The sequence below is a fragment of the Pipistrellus hanaki genome (assembly GCF_964339955.1).
Source record: "Pipistrellus hanaki genome assembly, chromosome: 6".
Lineage (NCBI taxonomy): Eukaryota > Metazoa > Chordata > Mammalia > Chiroptera > Vespertilionidae > Pipistrellus > Pipistrellus hanaki.
This window is the reverse complement of record NC_140508.1, coordinates 72,279,416-72,306,571: the sequence shown is the minus strand read 5'-3', so window position 1 is coordinate 72,306,571 and position 27,156 is coordinate 72,279,416. Positions and strand designations below refer to the sequence as shown.

Sequence of the window (27,156 nt, the reverse complement as noted above, 5' to 3'; positions counted from 1 at the left end):
CTGACCACAGGAAAGGTCAGCACCAAGGACAGCGCCAGCCCTCCCTTTCTCTTTCAGCAACCCCCAGGGGACCCCACTCCCTGCTCCCTGTGGTTTCCCTGGAGCTGGGTACCAATGTTGTGTTTGCCTCGTTGAGACAGGAGCTTTGGGTGCCAGCCTTGTCCTGGGTTTGCTTTTCAGATTGCTCCCTTGCTGACCTCTTGGCGGTGGGGGTATGTTTTGAAAGTGTCCCCCTTCCCCAAGAGTGGGCATCATTCCTTTAGCCACGTCCTGGCATCACGCATCGATGAGATCTGAGTCGATACCCCCTAATGAACTCAGGGCTCATCCGGAGATTGGCCATGACCCCAAGCTGTCAGCTCCAGGGGCAGGCATCACGGAGGCAGAACTTGGGTATCCCTCCAGCTGGGAGTTCGTCCACTACCTTGTGCTGCTGTGAAAAGCACTTTGACATGCCTCGTCTACGTCATCCCTGGCACACGTGTGTCCGCTCCTCTGCCTCAGGAACCATATGTGCCGGGGAGGGGGGCGTGGGGGGGAGCAGCCCAAGCTGTTCCAGGCATCACAGAAGGAATAGGAACCCGTCCGTTCCCAAGGGCCACCCCTTCTGCCAAGAGGCTGCGACAGCTCAGGGACCTCTGAAGAGCGGGTGCCACAGATCACACGGATGTCCCTCCCACCGCAGAGGGCCACGCGTGTTCTGTGGCGGCAGGTCACACACCCCTCTGTAACAGGCCAGGCAGCCCAAGGACAACAGGGTCTGCATGGCCGGAGGCAGTGGAACATGCTCTGGCATGAGGTTGCTACTTGCTCGCTGTGTGACCTCGTGCAGGCCAGGTGCCCTCCCTGTGCCTCAGTTTGCAATGTGAATCACGTTAACGTTATCTCATAGGGTCACGGTGAGGACTTAACGAGCTCATATATGAGGACGGTGACTGGCACATCGCCGGGCAACAGGGGGAGGGGTACAAGGAAGCAGGGCCTCCTCCCCCTCCCCCTCTCCTCTGACCACCCCTGCACACAGGCACCCCGCCAGGGAGGTAACCCCCCACCACTCGCAGATGCTTGCCAAGCAGGAATTGTAAGGCAGAAGCTCAGTTTAAAAATAGGCCTTTTAAATCTGCTTCTCTTTGATGTTCCAGCACGTGGACTGTGAAATACCAGCTCTATTTTTAACCTCTCAAGTCGACTTTGGAAATCAGCAAAGCCAGCGCAGGGCTGACTCCTGGAAACCCAGGGGGAGGTGGCCGGCGGAGCCCAGGGCTCCGGGCAGGGTGCGGCCCCGCCAGCAAAGCCCGGACTACACTTTGCCCAGAAGGTTCATTGGCAAAATCTGACCCAACTCTCTCTTTTGGTCAGGGATTAACAGCACAATAGCAATCATGAAAACCGTTATCCACAATGGAAGACGGGGTCTTCTCTGTGCTGGCGTGTTTTTCCTGACGCCTGCCCCAGGGCCCGGGCCTCTCCTGTCCATCCGGCCCTCCAGGTGCAGGCGCTTCTCCCCTGACCCGGCACATCGCGGCCGGCAGGTGCCCAGTGTCCTCTACCCGCATGAGCTTCCTGTCTTGCTTGCCAATCCAGACACCCGGTGAAACTCACACAGAACAGAAACATCAGTCTCTAATCAGGATTTTTTTTTTTTTCCAGAGCAGAGTAGGCATGTTTAACTGTTCTCTCCCCGCTGCTTCTGGGCTCTTGTTCTGGGCAGCTGGCTCTGGTGTAAAATGGCTCATTTATTTCCTTGCCCTATTGGGGTCATGAGAAGCTTGAAAATACTTATGGTAGAGCAGGTGCGGTAAAACCAAGTGACCTCCGAAGCAATAAAACCAAGTGACCTGGCGGCCCACCTCTATCTCCCGCCTCCTCCCCACCCCACCCCACGCACACCCGTTGTTCTCTCCCTTTCCCTTCTCAGGGGAACCGCGGGAGCTGGTCCTGTGGCCACCTGGACCCCCGCCCGAGCACAGTGACAGGGGGCCCACTTTCAGAGCCACCAGAAAGGCCTGAAGCTGAGTGACGTTTGGGGTGAAACACATCAGCCGCGCCCTTGTTACAGCTGTGGGATCCGACCAGCCTGGGTGGAAATCCTGGCTCTAGAACTTGCTCATTCTATGACCTCAGCAAGGTACTCAATGTCCCTGATCCACTATTTCCTCATCTGTAACATGCCCTCGCAGAGCTGGGTGAGGGTCAGATGAGAGGGAACATGAAACACCCATCCCAGGGCCTGGCCCGTGGGAGGCTGCCAGAGAGAGTCCTGAGGGCAATGGGGGCTGCCGGCCCCATCAGCACAAGACTGCGCCCTCGGAACCCACCATCCCACGGGTCAAAGTCACCCTCTGGTCACCGAGCCCGACGAAGTGCGAGAAACAGCCCATAGAGTTGCTCTGAAGAGAGAACAAGGAAGACGGGCCACTCGGACATCAGAAAGTGGGTGCATGGGTGTGTGTGCACCCTTCCACGCCTCATCTTTCGCTCTGTAGGGCGACAGAGGCTCTGGGGAGTAGGACGCGGACATCCGTGGGGCGGCCACTCTGCCGAGCATAGTCCTAGCCACTCCTGCCGAGAGGGTGACATCCTGTGGACACATGCCCGCTCTTGGGTCCCTGCCTGGCATGCGGTTCCCGAGGAAGCCATGGGTCGCGCTCACACCTGCCCCCGGAGCACCCACCGCCCACCCACACCTCTGGGTGGGAGCGCGTGGCACCCACCTGGTCGTCGATCTTCCGCTGCAGCTGCACCACCTTGTTCTCCATGCCCACGTTGAGGCGCTTCAGGTGCTCTGCGGAGCGAGCCTCGATCTTGAGGGCCTTCAGCTCCTGCCTGGCCTTGAGGCTCCGGAAGGCGCACTGGATGATGATGGCAGCACCCCGCAGCCGCAGGAAGTGCCTGCGTGCCGCCCAGCCCCGCACATGCTTCTGGATGACGGTGGCCTTGTGCTCCCGGAGGGCCTGGAAGGGAACCAGGACACGCCTGTGGGTTCCGGCTGCAGGACGGGAGCCGAGAGGCTCACCCACAGCCCGGGCAGGGGGAGCCGTGGCCAGCCTCAGTGTTAGGAAGCACAGGGACGAGGCCTCCCTGAGGCTTACCTTTCATGCCTGCAGGGAGGCAGCTGTCAAACCACAGGTGTGTGTGGGGGGATTGGTGGAGGGACTCGCTTGGACTTGGGCGGGTCCACCTAACCAGGCAGCTCAGCCTCTCGGGTAATGGCCTGGCACGGAGGCGGTGAGAGTCCCTCTCCTGACCTCACCTTGCGGGGTTTAAGGCTCCTGCTCTGTTCATCCAGGGTCTAGACCTGATGATGCCCATCACCCTGCTCTCGTCTGAGCGAGCCCGAGGGTCACCGGGCTCTGCCACAGGCTGAGTGTCCGGGGGGGAGGGGAAGGGGTGACTCAGCTTCTCCAAGCATCTCGGCTGTCAGAGGGGAACACAGGTGTGCACCCTTCCTGGCTGTGGCGGTTTGTCTTGTCCACTGGCTGTGGGAGCCCAGGTTAGGCACTGTTTCTGGATGTGCCTGGGAGGGTGTTCCCAGGGAGGTGAGCATTTGAGGTGCTCAGCAGACTGCCTCCCAGTGTGGGTGGGCACCCCCAATCCACAGGGCTGAATGGAACACAAGGCAGAGGACGGAGAATGTGTCCCTTTTTCACTGTTCAGTGAGACAGCTCCTCTTCCCCCGCCCACAGGGGGATGTGCACGAGGGCTCCCTGGTTCTCAGGCCTTCACACCGGAGCTGAACGCCGCAGGCTTCCCTGGTCTCAGCTGCTGTGAGACGCCTGCCTCCTCAATCACTGAGCCAAACCTCAAACACACACACACACACACACACACACACACACACATACACAAATGCACACACGTACATACACAAACGTGAGCACACACGCACATGCACGCACACATACGTACACAAGTACACACATGTACACAAATGCACACAAACATACACACATACACAAATGCACACACACAAACACACACGCACACACTGGGTAGGGCTCTGTGAGGACTGAGTTGTGAAGCCACTTAGGGAAAACAAACGTTCATCGCGGTGACAGCTCCTCTGCCGCGGCTGCGGGCTGAGCTCGCACCCAGCGTGGCACGCACCTGGCGGTAGGTCCTCCGCACGAACATGCCCCGCGTGCAGGCCTGGATGGCGATGGCCGCCCCGCGGACCCTCTGGTAGGCCCGGCGGGCCCTCCGCATGCGGTACTGCTTCTGGAACACCACGGCCGCCCGCGTCCTCCGCAGATGCTCGGCCAGCCTGGGGAGGGAGAGAGGGTGGGTCTGCTGACAGGGCGCCTGAGCTGGCCCTGAACGGAGCCCCTCCCGCTGGGTAAAGGTCATCCCAGGTCACGCCAGGGCTGATGGTAGCAATGCCTTGAGCACTGCAAGTGCAGGCTCAGAGCGGAATTAGCCTCTTCTCTGTAACTCCGAGTCTTCCCACAAGTCCCAGACTCTTCGGTCTGACCACCTGTGCCCTTGCCCTGCCCGTTCCCCACCTGCAAGCCCCTCGCTGCCACCGGGGCATAGCACGTCTGTCTGTCTGTCTCTCTGTACCCTGGCCTCACCAGGCTTGGCGATATCAGGGACCGTGTCTCAATCATCCTTGCGCCCCCTGCATCTAGGGCAGGGCCTGGCCTGGCAGGTGCTTGGGAAAGGTTTGCTGAATGGACAGAACCCTCTCAGGCTGCCCTAAGCTGGCCGTTTTCTATCCCCAGCCCTTTCTGCCTGGGTCGCATGGCACATGGACACAGACTTTCCTATTTCATTTCTGCTCCCCACCCCACTCTCTCCGCCCTCCCATCCCCCTGCAGCCCTCCCGCCTAAAGGCAGAGAACATCAGTCTCACACATCTTACCTCCTAAAGGGCTTGGTGCCAGGCTCACAGCCAGCCCTCAGCCGAGACTCAGACCATTAAAGCGGGAAGGACTTGGACCTCATCTAACGCAGCCCCAAGGAGGCGCACCCCCACCCAGCCCCGAGGCCCGAGATGACCCTGACTCCTGGCTCCCCCAGGGTCCCTGTATGGCTGGGCCTGCGTGCCCACCAGCACAGTCCCCACAGGGAGCACACCACCGAAGGCAGAGCCATGCAGGCTTGCCCGTGACAACAGGGGACACAGGCGTCCGCGATCACTCTGTGCTGCTGCCACGAACAGACCTCTCATCCTACAGCCTTTGTCCCAGAGGCTGTCTCCGCCTGTGTGACGGTCTAAAAGTCTCCCGCCTCTGGTTATGCTTGGATAGACAGCCCCCGCCGGGCCCGAGGGCGAGCAGCAGCAAGCCTCCGGGTGTACAATACAAAGGACTCCGCGGCTCAGCGTTTCCACATGCCAGCTGAGGAGACCACGCTGCACTGCCTCCAACATAAGACCGCATGGCAATTCCTGTCACTTCTCCAGGGAAGTCCCCGGGGCAGAGGTCACTGGCCGCTCCTCCGAGTCCCTCTCAGTGGAGACACCCAGACCGCGTCAGCGCTTGCTCACCCAGTGACACCCGTCAGGAGGGAAGCATTTGAAAGCAGAAGGCGTGCCGGGACCGGTTTGGCTCAATGGATAGAGCGTCGGCTTGGGGACTGAAGGGTCCCGGGTTCGATTCCGGTCAAGGGCATGTACCTTGGTTGCGGGCATATCCCCAGTAGGGGGTGTGCAAGAGGCAGCTGGTCGATGACTCTCTCTCATCGATGTTTCTAACTCTCTATCTCTCTCCATTCCTCTCTGTATAAAATCAATAAAATATATTTAAAAAAAAAAGAAAGAAACAGAGACTCATAGAATTTAAAAAAAAAAAAATTATTGAAAGCAGAAGGCGTCGTGGGCAGGTGTTAGCTGGACAGGGAGCCCTGCCGGCCTCGGGGCTCTGCCCCCCGGTGGCTGCCTGTGGTTAGACGGTCACCCTCCTTTGCTGACTCAGCTGCAGCAACTCAAAAGGGGCCCCCTGGACGTTCCAGCCCCGCTCTTAAACTCCCTGCACACCTGAAGCAGAGTGTGAGTTCACTGTAACAGAAAGGCTGATGTGTTGCTTCTTCTGGAAGAAGACCGTTTTTACTTCGGAGCTTAAGCAAAAGGAAAGGGGTGGTTCTGTAGCGCAACCAGCCAGTCCTGGGCTAGCGCTGGGGGGATGACTAGACAGGGGGAGGCAGGAGACCTGGGAACTAGACCTACTCCCTCAGGTGGGAGGGGTACGGGAGAGGGGGGCCCAGCTGCCGGGAAGAAGTCAGGGTGCGGTCAGGGCCCAGCAGTAACCTCTTTAAGGACAGAGGCCAAGAGAGGTCTCTGAGCTGAGAGAACCGGCCAGTCCCTGGCCCTGCCTCTCCCCCGCGTGGCTCACCTGCGGGCCAGGAGTCCTCGGCAGTACCTCTGCAGGGTCAGGGTCGCCCCCTTCAGCCTGCGGTACTTCACCCTCTGCAGCCAGCCCCGGACGGTCTTCTGGATGGTGATGGTGGCCGCCCGGAACTTGTCGGCCCGAAGCTTCTCCAGGTAGGCTACCTGGCCGGCCCGGAAGAAGATCTTGGTGCGGCCGAACTGGAACTTGTCCGGGTCCTTCACAAGGCAAGCAGGGCGGCGGCCCGCCATCAGGGAGCAGCGAGGTGACGTGCCCGCCCCTGTCCCTCCAGCGCGGAACTCCCGGGCGGAGCTCGCGCGCCCTGCTCCGTGGGCCCACAGCCACTCGGCACGGGCCCCGGGCGAGGGCCCAGGATGACAATGAACAAGACGCCTGCTCCTCGAGTAACTGGCATGCGAGGGCAGAACGATAAAGACCAAGTCTGTTTTCAGGTGAGGACGGAAAAGACAGAGCCGGGGTTGGGAGGGTGGGATGGGGCTGTTTAAGTAGGGTGACCATGCCGAAACTGGTTTTGCTCAGTGGATAGAGCATCAGTCTGTGGACTGGAAGGTCCTGGGTTTGATTCTGGTCCAAGGGCATGTGCCTTGGTTGCGGGCATGTCCTCAGTGGGGGGGTGTGCAGGAGGCAGTGATCTACGTTTCTAACTTTCTATCCCTCTCCCTTCCTCTCTGTAGAAAATCAATAGAATATATATATTTTTTAAAATAGGGTAACCAAATCAGTCATCTCTACAGAGGGGAACTCTGAGCAAAGCCCTGAAGGAGCTGAGGGAGGCAGCCTAGAGGAGGAGAGTTTGGAAGAGCAGGGCTGATGCAAATGTCTGTGGTGGCAGCAAGCTGTGCATGGCGGGGGGCGGGGAGGGGGCACGCCTGGCTGCGTAGGGGAGTGGGGGTGGGTGGTGGGAGAAATTAACTACCAAAGGCCAGAGCATCAGTGGGGGACCCCTCAGGGCTCTGAGCAAGGGAAGGACCTGATGTAGTTGACATTTTAAAAAGATTAGCCCCAAGATTGCACATAACTCCCCAAGTAAATTTTACTTGGTTTCAAACTAGATTATGGAATGCTGGGGGGACATATAATCACTGTCTTAACTGCATCTGTTGGCGTTAAAATCGGTTGCCCTTCCCCGCGGTCGCCCAGGGGGACGCGGAATGCTGTGTGCTGCGCCGTGAACACAGCCAGGATGTGCCCGGGCAGGTGAGCGGCTTTTCCTTCAGTCACTGGTGTGTGAACACGGACTCACCTCTTGGGACCCGTTCCAATGAGAGAGAGGAAAACCCACAGAGGCAGGTAACCCCCACCCCCACCTTCCCCATTCTCACGGCGTTCCTTTAACCCCCGAGCCCGGCCGGCCCGGGGGCCCAGCTCACCTTGATGAGGCTCTCCAGCACAGACCTGCAGATAGCCTTCTTGTCTCCGCTGGCCAGCTCTCTCTTCTTCATCAGCATCCGGTAGCGGTTGAAGAAATCATGGTAGGCCCACCTGGGGGGACACAGGTGTATCAGGTGACACATCCTGCCTCTTGACCACAGGAGGGCCAGGTGGTCCCCAACAGTGCCTGGGGGGAGGGGGTGTCAGTATTTCTAAGGGTATATCCCACACCCAGTTTCATGGTTATTTGTGTCCTCACTTGTCTTAGGAGCTTGTAATTTCTCTGGGAGACTCATTAGAGCAGCATTCCACAGGGCTAAAAACATCAAATGCTCTTAATTGGAAAATGTCCTACTGCCGACAGTTCTCTACCTCAGAGAGGCCACAGGCTAAGGAAATGACAAGAGAGCAGGGCGCTGTGACCGCCGACACCAAAGCGGGTACTGGGGAAGCTGGGGTAGAGAGTAGAGGGGCCTGGCTCTGGCAGCGGCCACGATCACAGCCCACATGCCTCACCTCCATGGTCTGCAACACCCAGAGACGCCACCCACCTCACGCGGTGCCTCCCAGCATGCCAGCCGCCAGAGGGTTCGTGGATGTGCAGTGTTTGGAAAGATACAAAGCTTCCTGAAGATCGCAATTACTCTCCTTCCCGCCCAAGCCCCTCCGCTTCTCTGGGGTCCCAGCCAGAGCCCGAAGCTGGACGTAACCATCGCCCGTGGGAACGCTGTGCCCAGGCTGCCCAGGGCTCAGGGTGGGCGGATGGAGGATCTGCAGGTCTTGAGAGGGCACTGCCTGGATGGACCGACTCCGAGAGTCCTGCAGGACCTCACGGCCTCTCAGACCACGCACATGACAACAGGCGACAGAGGACAGCCCCTGAGACGGCCCATCGGGTGCTCACAGGCCCTTAGGAAATGGTGCGGGTCCTTCCACTTTTCAGGTCAGGGTTGGGTGGGACAGCCCAGCACCCACTGCCCAGTCACATTCACCTTGGGCCCAAGATTCCTAGCACAAAGGTTTCCCAAGGTCCCTTAACCGGTTTGGCTCAGTGGATAGAGCGTCAGCCTGCGGACTGAAAGGTCCCAGGTTCGATTCCGGTCAAGGGCATGTACCTTGGTTGCGGGCATATCCCCAGTAGGGGTGTGCAAGAGGCAGCTGTATTTCTCTCTTATCGATGTTTGTGACTCTCTATCCCTCTCCCTTCCTCTCTGTAAAAAATCAGTAAAATATATTTTTAAAATAAAAAGGCTTCCTAAGGTCTCCCCCACACGGATGTGAGGGGCATGCTTTCCTTTCGGTTCTAGACGCTGCAGGAGCCTGGCAGCTTTGCCAAAGGTGTGAGGGCCATGTGCCCGGTCTGAGGGTGAGGAGGGTGGGGGAGGGCACCTGGCTTCTGAAATGCTCGGCCCCTTCCAGGTGACCGCCAGGAGCCACCCGGGTGAGAACCCTGTGCCAGACTCAAGCCCAAGGACAGGAGCAGGGTTCTCGGGCAAAGGAGCCAAAAACGGAGGCTGCAAGACCCCGAGTAAAGAATTACCACACTCCAAAGAAGGGTAACATCGTCCTTTCACTGTGGACTTTAATGACGGGGCTGGGGCTGAGTGAGTTTAATCACGACTCAACAGGAAAGTCAACCAGGCATTTTCTCGGGCCCCCATCTCCATCTACAGCCCTACGCTGCTCGCTCCACGGGGCGGGAGCGGGAGGTGGGTGGGCCTCTTTCCAGAAAGCACCACTGAGGTTTCTGTTGTTGTCTTATGTAAACAAGAGGAGATAAATGAAGTGAAGGAGAACTGAAGATTTAGGAAAAGGTGTCTTTAAAAAAATATGTATATATTTTATTGGTTTCAGAGAGAAGAGAGAGAGAGAAACATCAATGATGAGAGAAAATCATTGATCGGCTACCTCGTGCACACCCCCTACTGAGGACTGAACCCAAAACCCGGGCATGTGCCCTGACCATGCCTAACCCTAACCCTAACCCTAACCCTAACTCTGACCAGGAAATGAACCAGGAACCTCCTGGTTCAGCTGTATCTGGAGATACAGCGACTGAGACATACCAGCCGGGCAGGAAAGGAGCTTTTTAAAAACCACTACATGTAAACGTTGCATACTCAGTGGCCCCACAGTCACTGTTTTGTTAAGTGGCATTTGCTTCACGGCTCCTCCGGGACACAGAGCGGCTCCGCGCCCCGAGGAGGAGACGGATGACTGCGCGGGCACAACAGGAGTGGGGCGGGCGCCGGGAGGGCAGACCAGCCCTCTCCCGGACGGAGCATTCCTCACGGTGCTTTATGTACACGATAACGGACACAGTCCTTAGCCACCGCTGCACATTTCCAGCTGAATGATTCATTTCCATTTAAATCAGACTCTCAGAGAGCCACATTTCCTCGGAGGATAAAAATAGACAGGTGTGCGCAGCCGGGGCGGGAGGGGCGGGAGGGGCGTGCAGAGCGCTGCTGGCCCTGGCGGCGTCTGCCCTCTCCCTCGCCCTCCCTGGCACGGGGCAGTGGGGCACTGAGCGTGTTACTGTGAGAGCAGGGCTGAGCGCGGTGCCAGGCCTCCCTCGGGGCTGAGCACAGGGACTCCGCCTGGCAGCCCAGCGGGAAGCGCAGCCCTCGCCTGGGCTCCTGGCGAGCCCCAGGGACCCCTTGCCCCACGGCCTGTGACCCAGGACTGGAAGGAGTCCACTGACGGAGGAGCGGACAAACCAGGTGTGGGCTACACACACAACGGGCTGTTATTCAGCCTTAAAAGGGAAGCACATTCGGACACTCGCTACCACACGGGCGGACCCCGAAGACATGATGCTCCGTGAAATAAACCATCCCAGAAGGACAGACACTGTGTGACTCTACTCGTGTGGAAGCAGCCCGGCTTCCCATTGCCTCCGGCTCCTGCTGAGGCAGGAAGTGTGGTGGTGGTCGTCAGGGGTTGGGGGAGGGGGGACGGGAGTGACTGTTTCATGGGTAGAAAATCTCAGTTCTGCAGGTGATAGATGCATGACAACACAAATGTGCTAATACCACTGAACCACACACTGAGAAACAGTAACTAGGAGGTGTGTTTTACCATAAGAGAAGGGGAAAGAGGGAGGGGGCAAGGTGGGAGTGGAGTCAAGAAGAGTCTCCTTTGCAAGTGGCCAGTGATGCGCCCAGACCCATGGTCGGCAAGCTGCAGCTCTCGAGCCACATGCGGCTCTCTAGCCCCTTGAGTGTGGCTCTTCCACAAAAATACCACGGCCTGGGCGAGTTTATTTTGCAGAAGTGGCGTTAGAAGAAGTTTAAGTTTAAAAAACTGGGCTCTCAAAAGAAATGTCAATCGTTGTACTGATGATACTTGGCTCTGAGGACTAATGAGTTTGCCGACCACTGACCCAGACCACCGCCAGTTCGAAATTGGAAAGCTGCCCCGAGGATGTCGCTGGCGACCCCCCCCCCGCCCCCCCCCCAATTTTCAGACCCGGAGGGAACACTTGTTTCTGCCAGCACCCGCTGGCCCAGCGCTCGGGAACAGCTCTGAGGTGGACAGGACAGGACAGCCCACGTGGCGGCGGACGTACCTGGACGGGTAGCCGGCCGCGCTGATTCGGATCGTCTCCAGCACCCCGCACGCTCGGAGCTGCTGCACTGCCCTCTTCGGGTCAAAGCTGCGGAACCAGGGGACAAGCAGTGAGTGGCCGGCGGCGAAGCAGAACCAGAGCCGGAGCGGAAAGCCCACCTCGTCCCGCCCTGAGCGGCCAGCCCTCCCGCACGGGGAGCACAGCCAGGGGAGGAGCGGAGTAAGGACGCGGAGGGCGGCCTCACGAGCCATTTCGGCATCTCCGCTCTGCGCACACTCTTTTTAATTGTATTTTTATTGACTTCAGAGAGGAAGGGAGAGGGAGCGAGAGAGGCAGAAACATCAATGATGAGCGAGAATCAATGATGGTCTGCCCCCTGCACGCCCCCTACTGGGGATGGTGGGGCGGGGCGGGAGGAGGGACACTGCGCTCTCCTGCGAGGGTAATGTCAATAAGGCTACATTTTCACCATCTAAACAATGTTATCTCCTTGGATTCATTTATAACGGTTGTTATAAATGATGACGGTTGTCATAAATGGCTAACAGATGATGGAATGAAGAGTGAAGGATGAGCTGGTGAATGGCCCAACACTGATGGCAGAGCCTGGAGTGGAGTCTGGGTTCTGCCCTCTTTCTTTCCCGGGGGAAGATTTTTTTTGGTCCAAAAGGCAAAGGAAGGTCTCAGACAAATGAGATGTTTGGACCAGGAAGTCCCTTTCAACATCCCCAACGTCTCTCCCTGGAAAAGGAGGCCCAGCAGGAACCGGCACGGGGCGGGCACAGGCTCGGAGGGAGCTGCCCATGGCCACAGCTGAGGGGGCCCCCAGCTGCTCCCCCGCTCCTGCCCGTCACACATAACCGGGCTCTCACACAGGCCGCCATCTAACCGCCCCTTTTCTCCCGGCAGCGGCAGCTGGTGCACAGATGCCGGAGGACGGGGCCCTGCGCGTGTCTCAGACGCGGGGGAAGGGAAGAGAGAGCCCAGTTGGCACGGTCACGGGAGGCGGATTCGGGGCTGCCTCCAGCCTCTCCAGCACGAGGCCCGGCGAGCGAGAGCCACGCTTTGCCAAGGCATTCACTCGGAGAGTCAGCGTTGCCCAAGCAAATTACTTCACGGAAAGAAACGCGAGGGCACAAAGGAAATCAGAAAGAGGGAGGAGCGTGCTTAGAATGTTTAGAACGTGTCTTTCGGGCCGGAGAAAAGAGCAGGTGAGGGGCTCAGGTGATGGGAGAAGATGCGCCAAGGTGGGACATAGAGGGCTCCAGGCAGCCTCCAGGCAAGAGAGGAAGAGGGTCTGAGACAAGGGGATGGGGAAGAAGGCAAGAGGGAGGCCCGTTGGCCTCCGTGGGATTCTAACCGTGACGGCCCACGGGGAGGAAGGCACGAGGAAGAACAAGGGTTGTGCTGTCCCACATGGCAGCTACTAGCTGCCTATGAGCATTTGAATGCCACTGATGTGAAATGAAGAACTCAGTTCTGTGCCTGGCCGGTGTGGCTCAGGGATCGAGTGTCGACTCATGAACCAAGAGGTCACTGGTTCAGTTCCTAGTCAGGGCACCTGCCCGGCTTGTGGGCTCGATGCCCAGCAGGGGGCGTGCAGGAGGCAGCAGATCCATCATGTTTTCCTATCCCTCTCCCTTTCTCTCTCTCTCTCTCTCAAGCCAATAAAAACATATTTTTTAAAAAGGATTCCATTTCTCAACCACACTAGCCACATTCTCAGCACCCACGAGCCCCACGTGACCAGGGCTGCCCCGCGGGACGATGCCGATGACGGGGTGGTCCCATCATCACGGGAAGCGCTATTGGGCGGCTCTGGTCCAGAGTGCTTCTCAGGTTTCTAGTTTGCGAGATGGTGTGGTGGGCGGGTGAGACGCCAGGGAGCGGTTATGCATTCACCCAGACAGAGACCACGTGAGGAGGAACCTGGCGGGGAAGAGGTGGGGTTTCAGACGGGCCAAGAGGGCAGTGGCCCTGGAGCTGCCGTAGGCCTGCAGAAATGGTGGTCTGGGGTCTGGCAGTCACCGGAGAGGGACAAACACCCTTAAGTACCGTGGCTCTCCAGGTGCGGGTAAACACCACTGTGGAAGAGTGGACAGAACCGGAAGGAAAGGTCCAAGGTGGACACAGAGGCAGGGTTCGGATCAAAGAAGGCAGGGTTCGGATCGGAGAAGGCTGGGGAGGGTGGTGGGAAGGCGAGCCAGTGTGGATGACCCAGAAGCGCAGCGGCCGCGGGGTGGGAGGGACAGGACCACCAGAGTGTGCCACCATTCGACAGGCCGTCTGGGGTCGAGCTGCCTCCGGGCGAGGCTCCTTCCCCACTGCTCCAGCGAGCCTCCATGCCTGAGCTGGACATTCGCCGGGAAACTTGCTCAGGCCAGCATTCCAGGTGCACTTTCACGTGGTCTCCATCGGAAGCGAGTGTGCACCCTGTACCGCCACTGGGAGCGGTCGGGGGATGGCGGGGGGGAGCAGGGGGAAGGCTGTATCTTCTGATCCCCTTGAATCCTCGTGGGCGGCAGACAGGTGACCCTGGGTGGGTGTCTGTGGGCCTGTGCGCAGCGTACGCGTCACCTGTCTGCCACCCAGGGGGTGAGGGCCAATCATGCACCCAGTGAAGACAGCAGACCCCGTGGGGGTGGCTGTGCCGGCCCCTCCCTGCTCCTCTGAGCCCTAACCCCTAAGGAGGCACGAGGAGCCGGGCCGGAGGGGCCCGCCGGCCCGCCTCGGAGGGCACGGAGCGGCGGCACACTCACTGGAAGGGGAGCTTCTCATCGTTGGGCTTGATGCAGCGGACGTAGTGCGGTGTGGTGGCGTTCAGGGTCTCCATGAGCAGGTGCAGGGAGGAGCGGAACTGCGGGGACAGAGCAGCGCCCGGTCACCGGTGCACCTTCACGCGACGCACAACACACGTAACGGTGCGCCCACTGTCATCGCTCGGAGGACGACTGCCAGCCCAGAGGACAGGAAGCGGCTCAGAGCCCTGGGTCCGGCTCTAGCTCGGACCCTCCGGCCACCGGGATAGCTGAAATCAGTTCCCCCTGTATTTGGCCTCAGGTCTCCGGGAACCAAATGGGCAGAGGCCACCCCTGCTGTGTCTAACTCAGGGCCGTGGGTCCGAGGAGATGACCAAGCGCCACGAGAGATGATCACCGTGCCCGGAGGCCTCGGACCCCTGCACACCGGGGCCTGCACACGGGTGCCTGGCCACTGGGAGGGACTCCCTTTACAGGAAAGTCCGTAACAGGCAAATCCAGTGACAGAAGGTTAGTGTCCCAGGGCGTGGTGGCGCTCCCATCTCTTCTCGTGGGAGACACACGGGGCATGGCAGCCCAATGACTGCAAAGCAGGGAGGGTGCTTGCTGTGTTCTGGCCCCCAGGCTTACCCAATCCTCCTCCACCCCGGCCCCGCCCCAGGCATCGGAGGGGCTGTTCCCTGGTCCCACCACTGGCACTGTCTGCCCCGCCTGGGGCTACAGCCACCCTTCCCCTCTCCTGCTCTCTCCCTCTGGAGAAGGGTTCCCAGTTTCCTTCTTCAGCACAGAAAGACTGAGCCGGGTGGCGGGCTGGGATACGAGCTGAGATACGGGGGCCCCTCCTCTCCAGAGGCCCCCTGCACGGCCCCCCTGCACACCCTGCCCACAGCCCCCGGCCCCACGGACTGACCTGGTGGCCCACCGTCTTCTTGTGCTCCTTGTTGGAGACTTTCATCGGGGGCCTGGCCGAGCGGACATGGATCTTGGAGCCCTTGGAGGAAGTGGTGGGGGCAGGAACAGCGTCCTTGTCGTCATGAAACAAGTCAGCCACCAGGGGGAACTAGAAGCAAAAAAGTGGGGGGGGGGGGGAGTTGAGAGGGAAGGGTTACTGAAAACAAGACTGCTTGGACTGGAACTGGGCTCACACTCGCTCAGAGCAGCTTTCCAGGATGCACCTGAGAGGAGCGAGGTCACGGCAGAGCTTGTTCACCGCGGTCCTCGGCGGCCAGCCACCAGGGGAAAGCCGCCCGGACGCCCATGGGTGGAGAAACGGACACACAGAAGGTGGTATGTCCATCCAGCAGACTGTTTCTCAACAACATAAAAGAGTGGAGCCCGGTACAGGCGGAAACATTAAACTCAGCCGTCACAGGAAGGCTTCGCAGAGCACAAAGCCCGGAGCCGGCTTAGCCCGGAGCCAAGCCTGGACCGAGGCGCTGGGATGAGCAAAGAGGGGAGAGGGCCTCCCTGCCGCCTGCGGCTGAGTGAGCAGGAGCGGGCACTGCGGAGGGCCGGGCATGTTGGTGAAACCGGGGTACCTGGCCTGACCGGAGGGAGGAAACCCCTTCAGACGGGCCCCTGAGCTGGGGACATTCTGGATAGCTTGTATTTTACAATAGTTTAAGAGCAACGTGTGCTGTAGGCCCCTGCTACTGAGACTGTGTTTGAGAGGGCTGGCTCTCTAGGAGGGAGACGGAGAGGGAGAGGGGTTGGCTGGGACACTAACTCTGAGAAAGAAAGGGTAGGACATGCATTCTACTCAGAATGCGTTTTATAAACTCAGTGAACGTAGAGAGACATCTTGTTTGACCACGGGACTGAAAAGACCGTGTTTGACCTTGGGCTCAGGCAGCAGTACAAGACCAGGCAAGAAATAGCAATTACTGCTTCGCCCACCCAGTGGTCAGCAAATCACGGCTCGCAAACCACATGCGGCTCTTTGGCCCCTTGATTGTGGCTCTTCCATAAAATATCACAGCCTGGGAGAGTCTATTTTGAAGAAGTGGCGTTAAAAGTTTAAGTTTAAAAAAATTTGGCTCTCCAAATAAATTTCCATCGTTGTACTGTTGATATTTGGCTCTGTTGACTAATGAGTTTGCCGACCACTGGTCCACCCCATCTGCCACCTGGATAAGGGGCTGGGCCAGACAGGCACCTGAGGGTCCCATCTGTGAACCAGCTTCCTGTCTCCATGAAAAGCAGTCACCTTGACTAAGGATTCAGGCAAAAGAACACACTTCTGAGTGAGGGAGAGACAGAGATGTTTTCTCTTTGACTAACTGCACGTGGGCTTTTAGAGAACTATTGCCAAGTCTGTGTATAAGCCGGCTAACCAGCAATGGGACTATTATAATTCTTCTTAGGCCATAAAAAATGGCACCCACCTGGGCCTTTAAAAAACATGTCCCCCCTTCAACCTTGGAAACACTCAGATGATACCTTCAAACCAGCCCAGCACTTCCCTGACCCTTTGCCACTATTTGCTTATCTACAGGAACTGGCTTTGGTGTTCTCTGCTATTCAAGTTTATACAGAGATTATAAAAGCCTGAGGCAAACCTATTGGAAAGGGATTAAAAAATAGGAAAATGCTTTCTAAAGATCATTTGACAGTTTGGGAACATTGTTGGTTACAGCTATTTGCATAGCTGTCCCCTTGGAAATCACATGGACTCACTGCTCAGTTCTGTCTATAAGAACATAAAACATATTCCCTTTAGAACAGACAAAGGAAACTAAAACCATACACTGTAATAAACATTTGGTTGGGACCTCTCACCTAGCATCTCCTTTAACATTTCAGTAAACATAGTAAAAAATAAATTTTCTTTTCAGTCAATTCTTTTACAAGGTACCTCTTTGGGAAAAAATATCTACACTTTTTAAGAAAGCAATATTTGCATGTAAAAGGGTTTTAAATGGACTTTGGGGAAAAAGTCTAAGCATTTCATCTTCCTACATTGGAAAGGGGAAGGTCTGTTTATTCTAAATATCATTAGGAGCTTTTCAACTACCAGCACAAACTATTTTTATTTAAATTTTTTTAATTTATTTTTTTATTTTTTTATTGTCCGGCTGGCATGGCTCAGTGGTTGAGCATCAACCTATACCCAGGTTGCGAGCACAATCCCCAGTGGGGGATGTGTAGGAGGCAGCCAATCAATGATTGATGTTTGTGTTTATCTCTCTCCCTTCCATCTGAAATCAATAAAAAAAATATTTTTTAAAAAAGAAAAAAGTTTTAAAATTGATTTTTGAGAGAGAAGGGAAAAGAGAGTGTGTGGGGGAGAGAGCGAGAGCAAGATCGAAAGCGAGAGAGATTTGTTGTTCCACTTATTTATTCATTCATTGGTTGCTTCTTGTATGGGTCCTGACTGGGGATTCAACCAAAAACCTTGGCAAATCTGGAGAATGCTTTAACCAATTGAGCTCCTCGGCCCAGCACAAACTGATTTTGAACAGAAAGTAAATTAAACCAAATACCTTTCAAAGCAAGAGTTTTATAGTGTGCTGAAAATATCTAGATAAAGCCATTATATAAAAATTTACAAAATAAACAATAATGAAAAACACATTAAAAAAAAAACCACACAAACATATTTGCTCAAAATGAAATGTAATGTCATCTGTAAGAAGCATGATAGGAAGCAACAGTCTTTCATTCCGGGGTGAGTGGGAGTCTGGCCGAAGACACAGACAGGAGCTCCACCGTGACTTTTGGACCTCAGGGACAGTCACCGCCAACACGGTTTACCTGGCCTCTGGGTCATGCTGGTCTCCAGCTCCTCGACTGAGATGGAGCAAAGACATGGCATTCGGAATGCCCAGGACGACCCTTTGATTAAAGGGTCATGGAGACCAAGGCCAACATCACCAGGGATCCACGGATAAACCGTGTTGGTGTCAGGTGCCCTGACTCTGTGCAATGAGCATGCTACACACACACCTGCTGTGCTCTTCCCCAAATCCCAGTCTATTATGAGGAAAACACCAGAGAATCCAAAGGGCATCCTTCAAAACACAGGACCAGCACTATGGCGAAGGACACGGCCAAGGGGGGCTGCTGAAAGGCTTGGAAAAGACAGACAAGAGAATGAAAGCTGGGTCCCGGTTGGATGCTGCTCGCTGAGAGACAGCGCCCAAGCCCACAAGCCGAGTCTTGATTTTTACAGCAGATGCCACGAGGTAAAGTAAGGACTTGGTTTCCATCCTACTCCATTACATGCACCTGATCAAACTTTGTTTACTTGCAGCCTATATCACTCAGGCAAGTGGGGCCACGTGTTCAGACCACAGGTTCAAGATGACAGCTCTAGCTGTTGGATATAATTGTGCTGGGAGGCTCTGCCCTCCGAGCTGGTGAGGCCATGAGAAGACTGGGTCCTCTCATTAGTGCCAGTCTTGAACCCGTCCAAATGCTATAGCCCCTCTCCACACAGCACCCTCCAAGCTCATCAAGGTCATTAAAAACAAGGACGACTGGGAGACAATGTACACATGGGGCTAAACGCAGGGCGGGGTTCTGAGTAGATCCTCCAACAGAAAAGGGCTGTTAGTGAGAGACTAGGGAGACACAAGTCTACAGTCCAGTTCAAGCACGGCACCAGTGTTCCCTTGGTAGGTGTGTGGGCGCCGGGGTTATGGAAACCGAGAACAGGAGAGACTAGCAAAATAAAGTTTCATTTTTAAACTGCCCAGGACGACCCTTGTCACCTGGCACTCGCTGGCACACACTCGCTCCACCACTGGGCCCTCTGACCTATCCTGCCCTGGAAGTGGAAATCTTCAGAGGAAAAATATTCTTAAGGTTTCCTATTTTATAAGTCAAAGCTGAGAGGGAAAAGCCTCCATCCCCTACTGTTAAAAACAAATGAATTTGTTAGTAAGGAAGGCGGTTAAAGAGGCATTTCTTTAGTAATTATTCCTAGCTCTCTGGGGGCAGAGAAAGAATTAGCTACATTGCAGCCCCGAAAGGGCAATTATCCACACTGTAGCCTCTTAGGCCTCAATGGGGAATTAACTCCACTGTAGCCTCTTAGGCCGGCAACGGGCTTTCCTGGCTACATTCTCCTTGTCTCACTGGCCTTGAAAGCTCTGTCTGTGGACACCGGCTCCTCCCCTGCTTCTCCCGCCGTACCTTGCTGGCTTTCAGGATGTTGATGTGCTCCTCATACACCGTGTCTCTGTTTTTCTCCAGGAACCCGTCTGAGAGGTACTCCACCTGGGCCGCGGGGAAGCACACGGGGTCAGTGCTGCGGCCTGTCCGCTGCCCTGAGCAGCGGGAACCGCAACCCCCAGCTGCTCCCGTTTAAAATGCAAACCAAGACGTGGTCTGGACCTGCACAGAGAACTAACTGGGCGTTCCTTCTGTGGAAAAAAAGGAGTTCCTCCTTCGAGAAGCCTTCCTTTTGGGCGTGCAGACGCCGTTGTCCGCCACACTCCAGACCCACTGGATGGGAACCTGCGCTTGAGCAAGATGCAGGCACTTCGTGCACAGAGACTCTGAGGAGCACCGGGCTAGTGCAGCCGAACAGAAATCAATGGAGAAAAATCCTCTGTCTCCACCAGCCCCCTCTCCCTGCCCTCTTCTCTCTCAGGCTCCACCAGAGCCGGCTCCGACTGTGACGCTGCTCTATCCCCAAGAAAGAGACCTCAGCGAAGGTTTGTCAGGCGCTCATCTGGGAGACCAGGCCACCATGGGATTCTGACATGTGGTGATGGGGTGGCACACACACAGGTGGCGTGGAGAGGCCGGGGAGGAGGGGAAGGCACCCCCCCAGCCCCCACAAAGAGACTTTAGAGGCTTCAGGCTGTGACAGCTCCCACACAGGCCAGAGTCCCGAACTGGGCGGGGCCCGCACAGCCCCGAGCCCGGGGAGCAGACCCACCTTGTCGGCGAAGTGCGCGATGATGAAGGCCGTGTTGGACATGCGGGGCTTCTGGAAGTGCTGGCTGCCCCCGTGCCGGTCGTACAGCTTCTGGGCCCAGTTCTGGTCCGTTCCTTTGGGGACCTGTGGAACCACAGACCCAGAGCTCCGTGAAGGGGAAAAGGGAGCCAAGAGCTGAGGCCAGGGGCTGGAGTCCGCCAGGGAGTAGACCTCACGCCCCTACATTAAGGTGACCAGACGCCCCCGATTTTTAACGATGTGTCCCGCGGCTTTTTAAAAAAGTCCCGATTTTTGGGAAAAAAAACGCCGAGGGGCGGGGGACAAATTGTTAAAAAGCAGGACGCCTGGTCACCTTACCCTACGTGGACCCTACGTGGACGTAGAAAACAAGATTCAACCGCAGACACACAGGATCCTGCCACGGTATGTTCCCAACACTCTGCGTGGGCTGGTGTCCCAGGTTCAATTCCGGCCAAGGGCATGTGCCCGGGTTGTGGCGGCCGTGCAAGAAGCAGCTGACCAATGATTCTCTCTCATCATGGATGTTTTTATCTCTCCCTCTCCCTTCCTCTCTTAAATCAATAAAGAAATATATATTTTTAAAAATGGCAAAGCAGTTTGCTTTGTTGAAAATGTAACAGTCACCATTCCAACAGTCAAGGATGATGGGAACCCTTGCAATGAGAAGGTGTCTCATCCTCAGTAGCTCCGCTCCCCTCCCCCCGCTCCCCTCCCCTTCCCCCTTCCCCCCCTAGGTAGGGTGACCTATGGATTGCCTGCCCCTCGTTAGTTTAGGCTGTGCATTTGGACCAGGCAGGCCTGAAGGTGACCCTTGCACTAGCTCTTTAAAAAGAGCTTTGTTTAGTAAATTAATGCAATCTGTGCCACATGGAAAATGCTTACACCGTTGAGAACAAATTTCTCAAGTACTCGGTAAGCAAACATCTTTCTCAGTGTTCAGTGTGGTACAGCTAATATTGAACTTCTAGTGCTAAGTGCCCTAGGAAACTCAAGCAAACCTTCTCTTGAAGAAGGCTATGAATTGTGGTAGGCAGACAGAATAAAATGTATCGAATTCAGCATTTTATATATATACTGTTTTATATTTAGAAACACCAGGTACGGGGGGGGGGGGGGGGGGGGGGGGGGGGGGGGAGGTAGAGGGGAGGGTGGCTTGGCAGGGCGGCCAGGGGACGTAGTTACCTTGCTTGGATGTAGTTACCAAGGCAGAAGCAAGGTAACTACAGAGATCCCCACCCTCTCTTAGGACCTACATCCCTGATGTAGTAGACTGGGGTAACAGGAAGGGCAGCTACCACCTGTGATGAGAAGCCCCACCTAAGTCAACACTTGTATTTGTTGGGATCAAAATCATGGTACCTGGCCAGTGTTGCTCAGGGGTTGAGCATCAACCCATGAACCAAGAGGTCACTGGTTTGACTCCTCTTCAGGGCACATACCCGAGTTGCATGTTTGATCCCCAGTAAGGGACGTGCAGGAGGCAGCCAATCAAGGATGTTGAGCTCTCATTGCTGTTTCTATCTCTCTAACCCTCTCCCTTCCTCTCTCTCTAAAAAGCCAATAAGAACATATTAAAATCATCTTGTCTTGACAACGAAACTGGACTTCATAATCCTTACATAAGCACTCATTCCGATGGGTGTGAACCAATGAGCAAGGTCACGCGCACACGTATTTCCTGATGAGGGTCAGTCTCTCTCCTCACACCCCTCCCTCAACTAAAAGCCAGGGCAGCAAGAATTCACGGTGAAGATTCTCAGAGAATACCATGAGCGAATGTCCACGGTGCTTATTACTGGCCAGACAACCTTCCTCTATCTTTGGACGTAGCTAATCCTCACAATAATCCTATGAGCTTCATTTAGACACATTGTATAGACAAGGGAGCTGAGACAGAGAGGGCAGGCAACGTGCTCAAGGACACACAGCTGGGAAGCAGCCGCGCTGGGTTCAGTCCAGGTCGGGCTGGCTGGGCGTCCTGTTCTTTCCTCTGATGCTCTCCTATCTGACAACAGAGTTTTAAAGACAGCCCAGAGGCAGGGTTAGATGGAAGGCATTATCTCCAAAAATCTAAAGTAGATTTAAAACAGGCACAGGAGAAAGGAAGCCAGACTTTGTGTTCTGATAAAATCTAGATTGCGGCTATCAGCAACTCCGGGATATGCAGCAAATTGAATCCTTTAAAAAAGAATGTACAACCAACTCTCTTTTACCATTGACTTCTGAATGGTGAGGGAGTTCCCCCCAACTATCCAAATAGCAAAACTGTGGTGCCTTTTATTTATCTTTTATCCTAGTCTTTGCAATCATTTTTAAAGAAAAATACTTTCTAAAAGTCTAGAGGGGGAAATGTGCACGTATCTTCATACAAGTGCCTGCACTCTCCTCTCAAAGTCCCGGGAAGAGGGCCTGACCCTCTGCCCTGCCAGGTGGCGCCCATGAAAGCTCAACGGGGAAATCATGGGTCTCACCTGCCAACAGGCCATGCCTCTCTGCCCCTCAGAGCCACCTGACACAGCTACGGAGATCCCCACCCTCAGAATCCATGCCACCATCACATCGTGACAATCATGCTGCCCAGTATTTGCCAACAGGGGCCGCATAGGAATAGATGCCCCTCACAGTCCCTCTGGTACCTCCTGGTGTGCAGAACAGACAGTACTTCTCTCTGCAAATTCGGGCTCTGGGACCCCACGTTGCCCGGCACCACCCAGCTGCCCCGTCCCACCCCAAGCCCAGAGCTGATCTGGTGCGAGGACAGCATCCCCGGCTTTACCTTACACTCCTCGTCCAGAAGGTCTAGGATGCCCAGCTTGGCTTCTATGAGGTCGATACAAGGCTGGTTGTCGTAAAAGTCGATCAAGGTCCAAGGGATCTGCTCCTTCATGTACTCTTCTTGCTCCAGTTTGAAGACATGCTAGGGTGGGAGGTGGAGGTCAAGGTCAGGGACCCACACGCACGCCTTAACATTCACCTGCCCTGAGCTGCAACCATGTGGTCTGCACCAGTCCTGACGGCTGGGAAGGCTGCCTAGCGAGGTGGCCCTCCCTCCCAGGTGACCCTCCACAGCATTGGAATCATCGCCTGCAATGCCCCACCCTGGCCAGCCCCAAGCAGCCTCATGCTGCTTGCAATTCTCAAATGGCCCACACGCCAGGGCTCAGGAGGGCCAGGGCAGAAGCCCCATTCAGACCTCCTCTGGAGCGGCCGGGAGCACCGTCTAAAGCTGGGGCACCATCGGGAACCCTAGGAAGGCCAGGGCAGAGCCAGAGCCCCCGGCCCTGACGGAGGAGACGTGGCCGGGCCGTGGCTCTCGGGAAGACGGAGCCCCCACCCCGGACCCCAGGTCCAGACGCCGAGCCCACCGAGTTGAACTGCTGCTGCAGCTTCTCGTTCGCGTAGTTGATGCAAAACTGCTCAAAGCTGTTCACCTCGAACGTCTCAAACCTGCGAGGGGAAGGGGAGAGGACACAGTGAGAGCCCCTTCCTGTGACTGGAGGGAGGGAGAGATCCCAGGGGCCAGGCTGCCCTCTCCTGCCCCTCCCCCGCTCCGCCCTGACTGTGGGCACCGGCCGGGTCCTGCTTCCGGGCCTGGAGACCCCCCCGGCGCAGGGACCGGCAGGGCAGAGTCCTGCTCGGCTAGGAGGGGCAGAACGCAGACAGAGTGTGTCACCCCGGAGCCCGCCCCCCTCTGACCAGTTCCATCTCGATAGATTTCCTTTTACCAATTTTACGTTTTTGAGCACACTGGGATGATATGTAAAACGAGACGATTTTTATCATTGAACTCTCCACAATGGGTTCCTCAGAGGCATCTGTTTTAGGATCTGTCCCACTGACGGATTGCCCCGAGGAGTGCACAGGGCGCCCAGGTGAGGGGCAGGATGGGGGGGGGGGATTTAGCTGGTGGAACCCCTACAGGCTGGGAGAGGCCGTTCCACCCAGAGGCTCTCCTGGGCTGGCTGTGCCACCCCCCACCCCCACCCCACCAGGCGGATCACGATGTAGCCATCTCCTCTCAAGGAACACTTTAGTTATTTTCCCAGTTTTCAGCAGCTAGCGACGCCGTGACAGATACTGGATGTTCATCTTTGATTTGGGGTTCTCTCCACAGGATGTGATCCCAGAAGGAGAAACACACCTCGGAGCATCGTGTCTTAAAAGTCAGAAGCAAGGGAACTTCCGGAAAGGAGGAACCAGCCCGTGTTGTCACCCATCCCCGGCCCAGCCTCCCAGTGCACCACCGCGTCCTGTTCTCTCCATCCTGGGCGGGGATGATGTTCACTTTTTCAGTTCCTGGTTCCTGGCTTAGAGTTCACGTACAGTAAGATGCAGCAAATCAAAGGGTATACTTCTATGAGGTTTTGTTGTTGTTGTTAATCTTCCCCAGAGGACACTTCCCCCCCCCCCCCCCAATTGATTTTTAGAGAGAGCAGAAGGGAAGGAGGGAGGGGGAGAGAGAGGGAGAGGGAGAGAGAGAAACATCGATGTGAGAGAGACATTGTTTGCCTCCTGCACGCAGCCGAGGATCAAAGCTGCAACCCAGGTACGTGCCCTTGACTGAGAGTTGAACCAGAGACCCTTCTTTGTGCGAGGGCCGGCCCTCTAACCACTGAGCAGACCAGCCAGGGCTACGCTGATGGGTTCCTGACAAGCGTACAGTGTGTGATGACCACCATAGCTCAGCTGTTGGACATCTTACACTGTCCCCCCATAGCCCCTGGTCCTCCCTCACGGGGATATCCATGAATCACAGCTCTCTGGCTTCCAACTTCTAAAAGCCTCCGGTGACGCGGCAGGTGAATAATGTTTCTGCTGGGATTTTAATCTCCGATCCCTAATAGAGCTCAGCCTTCTTCTGGGTGCGGGTCCCCGTCATCTCGCCTGGTGAACTGTCTCGGATCGTCGCCGAAGTCTCTGCTGGGCTTTTAACTTTAACAAATGGATGTGTTTGAACTATTTGTACTTTATCAGCCCTGTCGTTTTCTAATCAGCTCAAATGTTTGCAAACAGCTGGTTCCTTGCGAGGAGGTGGGGAGGGGGGCGACAGGAGGCAGGAGAGCCAGTATTTGAACCCAGAGAGTCTGACTTCTGAGACCATGTTCTTACGTCAGAGGAGTGTGTGGCTCGCTGGGAAGAGCAGGAAGCAATGGCCCGGAAGGCCTGTGAGTGGGAATGACTTCCGGAGGAGGAGGTCCTTGAGGTGGAGAGGGGTGATGACTGAGGAGGGCAGGGGGCTGGGGCACAGGCTTCCGCCTTCTCCCTGACCTTAAACCTTCCCCTCGCTCAGTCTTCAGCGTGGATGGCACTTCCTCAGCCGTATGTAAAAGGATGCCAGCCCTCCCCACGGGCCACACAAGGACCACTCCAAACATAAATGTCCCTGCAGCCCTGGTGGGGGTTGGACATGGTGCCAGTGGAGAGGAAGTGCCCATGCAGAGGAACCAACAAAATAAATGCACTGACACTCAGAACACTCCGGGCTTCCCTCCCTCCCCGGGCCCACCTCCCCCACCAACGAGTAAGACGTGGAGACACAGGAAGTCACTTGGCAAACTGCACTGAAGAACAGCCCCGGGTCCTTCCTATAGAAGGCGTCAGTCCGGGTTAATGAAACAAGATCAAGGACGCAGAGTCCCGCGCCGGGCTGCAGTCCTGGTCTGCAGCTCTCGCAGCCCGGATGTCGGTCCTAAGACCTGGTCATGTCACTTAGATCCTCACTTCCTCCCACCCCCGCCCGCACCCCAAGGGAGGTTGTCAGCGCAAACCAAGCCCCGGCAGAAACTTAATTAATAAACCCGAGAAGAAGATAAAAGAGCCGTCCTCAAAACTGGCCAGATAATGGCAAGCGCGTGTGCTTTGCAGGGTTTCTACTGAGCCCCACAGATAACAGAATTAAATATCTCCCACTTATCACTTCTTAAAGGTTTACGGCGATAGCACTCCACAAAGAACACTCTCATTAATTTGCGATGGCCTGAAATTAGCTCCTAATTTCCCTGTTTCTGAGGGTATTATCTGGGAACAATTCCCGGCCACCAGGATAATTACCGCCATGCTGAACTCGGAGCCAGAGATGAACCGGGGGAAGTGTCTAAGATGACTGATCTCAGGAAGCCGGGGGACAGGGCACCTTCCCCTCAACAGCGGGATTCTACAGGAGTAACTCTTCCCATCGACAGAGATGACTTTTTAAAATCAGCACAATGGATCCATTTATAATTCGCGACAAACATGTCGCAAAGACATGTATAGACCAGAGGGAACTGGATTTCTCCTGTAAAGTCAATGCCAATGCTATTTAGGCCAATTCTTGGGTGGGAGGAAGGTCAGAACCCAGACTAGGACTTGGTGCTGAGCCCTGCAATCTGTCCCTGTCATGATCCTCGTCTCACTCCTACTTCAGTTTCCTCCTGGCTTCCAAAAAATAGTTGAAAAAACATTTCCTTCTCATTCTACCCCAGGTATGAAGTGTGGCGAGGGCCACAGGTGCCTCTAGAAAGAAGGCAGTGTTTGCTGGAAAGTGAAACTGCAATAAAAAAATAAATAAGTAGACCAGTCACGCCGAGGTAATTCTTAACCGCCACCAACCTCTCGCCAGGGCAGGGGGCAAGGAGATGCTCTGAGGCTGGGGAGACAGGCCTTCCTCCAGAGCACGGGGCCAAGGAACAGCAAGCTCTTAGCTCTGCCTCGTCTTCCTGTTTTACCAGGATCGCCCTTGGCCATCAACCGAAGGTCACGTGAGAACACACTGTAGGCGTCCACACATATAAAGTATTGATTCCAATGCAGTACCCACAGTGGCAAACTCACAGAGACAGAAGGCACGGTGGCGGTTCCAGGGCTGGCAGGAGGGAGGATGGGAGCTGCTCAACGCTCTGGAGATCCAGCGCACAACCGCGTGCACCAACTTAACCCTCCGGAATGGAACCCGTGACGATGGTGAGGATGGTGAGGATGGTAAATTTGATGATAAAGGTGTGTTTTTTTTTAACCACAATTTAAAAAAATTAAAAAACACATCATTGACTTTACAGGGTTGGGTGTTAATTTTAAAGTTAGGAAATACTACCAGAGACACAGAAAGTCACGCGAGGGCGGAGAGGAATATTACATCCCAGCCAAGCCCACTTCCTGCTTCCTGGGGCCCGTACATCCCTCTGCTCCCTCCATACCAGCACCGGGCACGAATCTGCAACC

General features: G+C 55.8%; 1 protein-coding gene across 2 annotated transcripts in view; it reads right to left on the bottom strand.

Annotated features, from left to right (window-relative positions):
* The window catches only part of MYO5B (myosin VB), a 189,222-nt gene that overhangs the window by 47,544 nt on the left and 114,522 nt on the right, over positions 1 to 27,156 (bottom strand). For both annotated transcript variants that reach the window (XM_084888914.1, XM_084888915.1), the window contains exons 11-21: positions 23,322 to 23,403; positions 22,733 to 22,873; positions 19,936 to 20,058; positions 19,185 to 19,268; positions 14,959 to 15,108; positions 14,049 to 14,146; positions 11,290 to 11,376; positions 7,718 to 7,829; positions 6,333 to 6,544; positions 4,108 to 4,264; positions 2,715 to 2,954 (exon numbers count right to left, since the gene is read on the bottom strand). In XM_084888914.1, the coding sequence (XP_084745040.1) occupies positions 2,715 to 2,954; positions 4,108 to 4,264; positions 6,333 to 6,544; positions 7,718 to 7,829; positions 11,290 to 11,376; positions 14,049 to 14,146; positions 14,959 to 15,108; positions 19,185 to 19,268; positions 19,936 to 20,058; positions 22,733 to 22,873; positions 23,322 to 23,403 (1,486 nt within the window). The remainder of the gene's footprint in view (positions 1 to 2,714; positions 2,955 to 4,107; positions 4,265 to 6,332; positions 6,545 to 7,717; positions 7,830 to 11,289; positions 11,377 to 14,048; positions 14,147 to 14,958; positions 15,109 to 19,184; positions 19,269 to 19,935; positions 20,059 to 22,732; positions 22,874 to 23,321; positions 23,404 to 27,156) is intronic.